Source organism: Geospiza fortis, unplaced genomic scaffold (assembly GCF_000277835.1).
Source record: "Geospiza fortis unplaced genomic scaffold, GeoFor_1.0 scaffold244, whole genome shotgun sequence".
Lineage (NCBI taxonomy): Eukaryota > Metazoa > Chordata > Aves > Passeriformes > Thraupidae > Geospiza > Geospiza fortis.
In genome coordinates this window covers 820,311-826,446 of record NW_005054370.1, presented here as the reverse complement: position 1 = coordinate 826,446, position 6,136 = coordinate 820,311, and the positions used below count along the sequence as shown (strand labels likewise).

Genomic DNA, 6,136 nt, shown 5'->3' with positions numbered 1-6,136 from the left:
AGAGGACTCACCTCATCTGACATCAAACAGACCCAAACAGTCACCCCTCCCAAAAGAGGAGATTGGGACATCTCGGGATCTTTCAGTTGCTGTGACCCCAAGAATGTTAAAAGTCTCTTTTTCCAGCCTAAGCACTTGAAGAATGAGTCGGAGCTCTTCATTTCTCAATCTCAAGGTTGTTTATTGTTTCTTATCTTTAAAATTCTTTCTCCTGCCCTGCTGAGGTCCATCCAGCAGGACAGTTCCAGGCACTCTGCCTGCCCCAGGGCAGTGTTATGTCTTTATACTAAAAACTACGTGTACAATGTTTACAATTACTTCCCAATACCTATCACCTATGTTAGACAGTGAGCTTCTACTCTAAACCAATCCAAAAGTGCCACCATCACAGCAGAAGATGGAGACCAAGAAGAAGAAGGAGAAAGGCTGGACATGCCTAGTTCCCTCCATCTTTAACCCCCTGAATCCCCATACCAGAAACCCCAAAATCTACTTTTCCACTCCATGATAACTTCACTGTCATTCTACCTAAACTGTTGTGGCTTGCTGATCTTCATCTAAGGTTGGTAATTTGCTCCACGGGTCATAATCAAACCCACAGGTGTTTTGGGCTCTGTGCCAGGGCTTCTGAGCCCCCTGGCAGGGTCCTGGTGTCCTGGACAGCCAGAGGGATGTCCTGGGTTCCCACAGGGACAGGTCAAACACATCAACCTTCACCTCCTTAATTTCTCTTCTCACCTTAGAGGTTTTGTGGTCTTGGTTTTAACTGGGCACAGTTGAGTTTCTCCTAACAGAGGTTTTGAGCTATGGAAGAGCAGGAAAAAGCACTGAGGTCAAGCACAGAGACTCACTTGGATGGAGAGCAGCAAGAGCCAGGAGCAGGAAACCCAAGTGCAGGAGGTGGGGAGAGTCCATGGGGCTGCCTGGGGAGGGCTCTCCCAGATCCTCCCCAGTGCCAGGGCAGGCTCCTCCCTCAGCCTTCTCCCTGTGGGGAATTAAAGGCAGTGCTTAGCACCCAGTGTCTCTGCTCTCTTTGTGCAGACAAAAAGATAACAGCTCGCAGACCAAATGTCAGACAGCAGCTTCCAGCCCAGGTCACAGGACGGGGGCAAGGCAGAGGAACCCTCACACTGCTCACACAGCTGCTACTGCACTCCACAAGGGCCAAACTCACAGCCCTTCCCACCTCTGGCTCACCCACAGCAGCAGGAGAGACGAGGTCCTTCTGCAGGGAGAGGGAAATCCCTCCTGAGCCTGCTGGGCAGGAGGCTCTGTGCCCACGTCCCCCTCCAGGCAGTGACCCTGCACACACCCCTCAGTAGGAGCAGCAAATAACAGCTTGATTTGCTGCCAAATTTTCCAGAGTCGAGTTTCCAAGTTCTAAAATTTGCTCAAGTCGTCCAAAACCCACCCGACAACTAAGGAAGATGGATTATGCTGATTGAATGTTTCACTTGGCCAAAGATGAAATACTGATTGTCAAATAGAATTATATTTTTAATTTAGGAGATTTGATGGGAAATATCTGTTCAAGTCAAATGAACAAACAAACAATAACTTGGTATTTCTTTTCAAAACATCCTTGGATTTAGTCAGAAGTTAGTTTTCATTTAAATAACACGACTTTGTGATGTATGTTTTAGTAAAATACTTGCCAAATAAGAAAAAAATTCTAGAAAATTCACCTAACTTTCCTCACCAGACTAGCTCTGGAGAATATAAAGTGTTTTGTTCCTGGGAGCTTTTCATCTAAAGCTTTCATTAAAACAACTTTTTTGCTGCCACTACCTGAGAGGAACCTTGAGGAAATTTCCAAATTAGTTATACATTAATTCCTAATTATGCATTCATCAGAAGTTAATAAATGCTTATCTCTTATGCTCTGTGCTGATCTAGATCTGCTGAGAGTTCTACCCCATTTCCCAGAAACAGGTGAGCCAGGAGCAACACAACCCAAGGACATGTCCTTCCAGCTTCCAGCAGGTGCTGACCCCGTCCTTGGGACCAGATGCAAAATTTCCTGTGGAATAAAACCTGGGGCACCTCGGGCTCTCACCTCAGCCCTGTGCAGGGTGCAAACCCAGGCAATGCTGGACAGAGCTGGGCCCCTGGCACTGCAGCCTCCAAGGAGTGATCCATCCTCTTCCACCACCACCTCTGCACCTCATGCACAGAGCTCCTGCTCACCTGGACAGTCCTGCAAGGATTTCCTCTGGCCCCACCAACTATTATCAACAATCTCTTCTCTTACATAAAAAATTCATACATAAAAAATTCATCTTCTTCTTCCCGTCCATAAAAAATTCATCGTTTTAATTTTTTTTTCTGATCCTTTATATTTCACACATTCCTTTATCCCATTTCCTGCTCTGCAAAGCGCAGTTAACAATGCCTGGCCCTCCTTCCCTGCAGATGAGCAGAGTTCCAAGGGACTGACATCAATCTTGGAATCACAGAATCACAGGTTTGGAAAAGACCCTCGAGTCCAGCTGTAACCAGGGCACTGCCAAATCCACCACCCAGATCATGTCCCTAAGTGCAACCTCCTCCTGTCTTTTAAATGCCTCCAGAGGATTTATACCCCAGGGCATGTTTGCTGCACAGAACAGCTGCAGCACATCTGGCAGAGTTATTTGCCCAGAGGTTAAGATATGGATTTTCCCCAGTAGTTTTCAGCGTGAGGTCTGTATCTTGTATCCTCATTTATTTGCTCCTCTCTTGTGGAGTCTTCTTGCCCCTCTCCTCATTCTGGTCAAGGACATGTCCCTTCCTCTTCTCTCTGGTGACATTCCCTCCTTCTCCTCCTCTTCTCTTCAGTTTCAACAGCCAAAACACCATCCACCAAATCTCTGTTCACCCCAACTGATCTGTCTTAAAACCTGGAGACTATCCAGCTGTCTTGGCCAGCTCCTGCCAGCAGTTTTAAGTTTACTTCAATAAAACACTCAAACCTAAAGTGAAACACATTTTTTTGGACAGACAAAATATTTTCCATCCAGTTTTTTTTTTTTGCCCGTTTCCCTTTCTTTTTCAAAATAATACAAACTTTCACTTATCAGAGCTTCTGAAGTTTTCTACAGAGCTGTAACAAAGTAAAGCCAGGCCCTAAAAGCAGATCAGGAGCAAGCAGTAGGTGAATAAAGGAACAAACAGGAAGAGCTGGATTTCCTTCAGCAAACACCAGCCACTCACCCCCAGCCTCCTCCCAGGGCAGACCTGACCCACCTGAGATCATCAGCAGGAGAAAGAGGATTTGACAGGAAATCTGCAGAGCCCTAACAAGGTCCTTTGGTTTTGTTTTTGAAAGGATATATTTGAGGGAACAGCACTACCTGAAATTCTCAGGCTTTTCCTTCTCCCCATAGCATCATAACAAACACAAGACAGTAAATAACTCCAGTGTTTGCCAAGAGAAGGACGAAAATCAGTCTCCAGTGCAATAACATCACTTTCAGCAGAGCAAAAGTTCTATCTCAAAGTTAAAATCTGGTGACCTGGAATACTCTGACCCATGTTTCCTCCTACTCCAGCACAAATTAAATCAGGTCACTGCCTCTCCAGTGTGTCCTCAGGCTTTCTGCCTCTGGCACAGTTCAGTGGCGACCCCCAAACTGACCAAAGCAGAGTCCCCCCAACACCCCCAGGAGCCAGCAGAGCAGAGCTGCTGCCCCAGGGTTCACATGTTAACATCCCCTAACAGGGTTAACATCCCCTCTCCAAACAACCACTAAGCACATTCATGGACACACAAAATCCAGTGCTATTCTCCAGCTGTAAAAACTGCATTTTCTCACTCTTGCATTTTCTAGCCACATCCCCTGGGCTCTACAGCTTTAGAAGCAAATTAGTCTGTTCGTTTTATGGTCAGAACCAGCTTGGTAGAACAAGACAACATAATTTCTAAAATATTTATGTGGCACCCTAAGGGTCCCATGTGGAAGGCTTAAGTTGCAGGCAGCTTGGAGAAAATAGTACTATTAAAGGAAGTAAGGCAGCAACAGAATAAAAGTCAAGGAACTTCAGAGGATCCTACTACAGATTTTATTCTCTACTCTAAGTTCTTTCCCAGAAAAGGAGAAGTAATTACATAAGATAATTTTGGTATCACTTTCCTTATCACGTTTCCCTTACTGGTCCATTGTATTCCACTATCAACAGACACTGTGAACCCTTTGCAATAAAGACAAGGAAACAGAACAATACAAAATCATGTGAGGAGATAAGGCAGCTCTTTCCTGAGTGAGTGTATGATTGCAGTTTGTATCCACAGTTCCAACAAGCCATAGCAGAGAGAGCAACCAGCAGGACATTGTGGTTGAGCTGAGAAATCTCTGCAAAAAAATATTAAGTGTAAAGCACACTTTGGCTTTCCTCTACCTGCTCTGAAAAAAATTTTCCACAGCATTATAAAACATTGGTAACGTTTTTTTACTGCCTGCAGTACATTAAGTAGAATGAAGTGTTTCACTGGCTTAACTTCTTCTATTTTAAAACCACTAATGCTTTGTATTTTGGTTCTGTCTTGTTTCATTCTGAATCCAGAGCTGCCAGGCTGGATTGTTCATTAGTCAGGCTGGACTTGTGGAAATGCACAGTCACCTCCTTGAAAAGAAGAGCTGCAAGGATTTCTCCTGCAACCCTTCTGACAAATTCTCCCTTATTTGCAAACACGACAGGATGCAACTTTTGGAAAAGAAGATATTAGCAAGACATGCTAAGGAGCTACGAGGAAAAAAAGGTTAATGGATATGGGAAAAACTATTCAGAAATTACATGAACAGGAAAATGTTGTTAATACATTTATTCTATCATTTCTGAGGTCACTCACACTTTTATATAAATGCACCAAGAGGAAGCTGTTGGGTTTCTGCATTCCCACAATCAGTGTGAGTTCACACAGAGCTCTCTGGAAGTTGCCAGTCTGGGCTACAGATGTGGTTTTATTTAGTCAAAAAGATCACCAGCAATAGATGTTCTTCCCTATGCAGAAACTGTGCAGCACACTGAGAATTTTCCTCCTGCCACAGACATTTCAGTGCCTGTTTCTGAATGTCTACTTCAAAACAAGAAAGCAAAAATTTGTAAGAGAACAGGGTGGAAGACAGGACCCTCTAAAGAAGACAGTACCTCAGAAGCTGTTTGTGTCCAGGGAAGCCCTCATGCCTCTTCCCTTCTCCAAGTGCCTGTGCAGCCTTTCCAGATCCCGGTTCATTCAGCTCCTCTTCCAGAGGAAAGCAGAAGTCAATGGGATCCCAGGGGAAAAGCCACTTCACTGGCTCCTCCCATCTTTAAATGCAACTCATCTAGTGAGACACTGCAGTTTCACTTTCGTTTCAGAACAGGTTAGCAGCATTACAGAGCAATGCAAACGAGGTAAGTCCATGTTGCTGTGAGTGCAGGAACTGGTGGAATTTTCAGGAATTGCTGGAGCTGCAGGAACTTAGCTGGATCTAATAATACCCATGCTTTCTTTCCAGTCCACAGTTCACTTTCACCATGCCACTCCTCTTGCACTTTGTCCCTATTTTTATCAACATGATCAACAGCCCAGAAAGTCCAGACAAGGAGTTTCTGCTTGTAAATTTTGCTTCTCAGAAAAGGAGTGTTTCTGGAAGGATTCATGTGCTTGGTTTATGCTGAGCACTGCAGCACCTGTGCCCTTGTGGTGGAAGATATGGAGGCTGACCCTTAGGGAAACTCAGTTTCAGGGGTTTATTTAGCAGACATCATACAGAACTGATCAGCCTTCTCTTTAATCACTGTGCTGCACATCCACACTGCCCCTCCAGTGAATTTGGGCTTTGCTTTCACAGTCCCAGCTCAGGACAGCATCTGTGTGTTTAAAAAATGCTCCAAAACTGGGACATTTGTCTCTCATTTTACTTTCATGTTTCAGGTTCAGGAACATTAAACTGGATACATTTCCTCAAAGATAAACCCAAACCACCACTACAACAAACACAGCCAAAACCAAACAAGCCAACAACAAAACCCATGACAAAACCCTTTGTTTCCCTATTACCTGTGCCCTTGTTACCCTGCCCTGGCCCAGAAGGAACACCAGCATACAGATGAGGTGTCTAAATCTCTAGAGAAATGGAATATTGGCAAAGGTAACTCCTGAGGTGGGTAATCA

General features: G+C 44.6%; 1 protein-coding gene across 1 annotated transcript in view; it reads right to left on the bottom strand.

The window, feature by feature from the left end:
* Window positions 1-5,158, bottom strand: part of LOC115948281 — a 10,636-nt gene extending 5,478 nt beyond the window's left edge. Inside the window, exons 1-2 of the mRNA XM_031059977.1 lie at window positions 5,128-5,158; window positions 852-985 (exon numbers count right to left, since the gene is read on the bottom strand). Coding sequence (XP_030915837.1) covers window positions 852-915 — 64 coding nt within the window. The 5' untranslated portion in view covers window positions 916-985; window positions 5,128-5,158. The remainder of the gene's footprint in view (window positions 1-851; window positions 986-5,127) is intronic.
* Window positions 5,159-6,136: the final 978 nt, after the last annotated feature.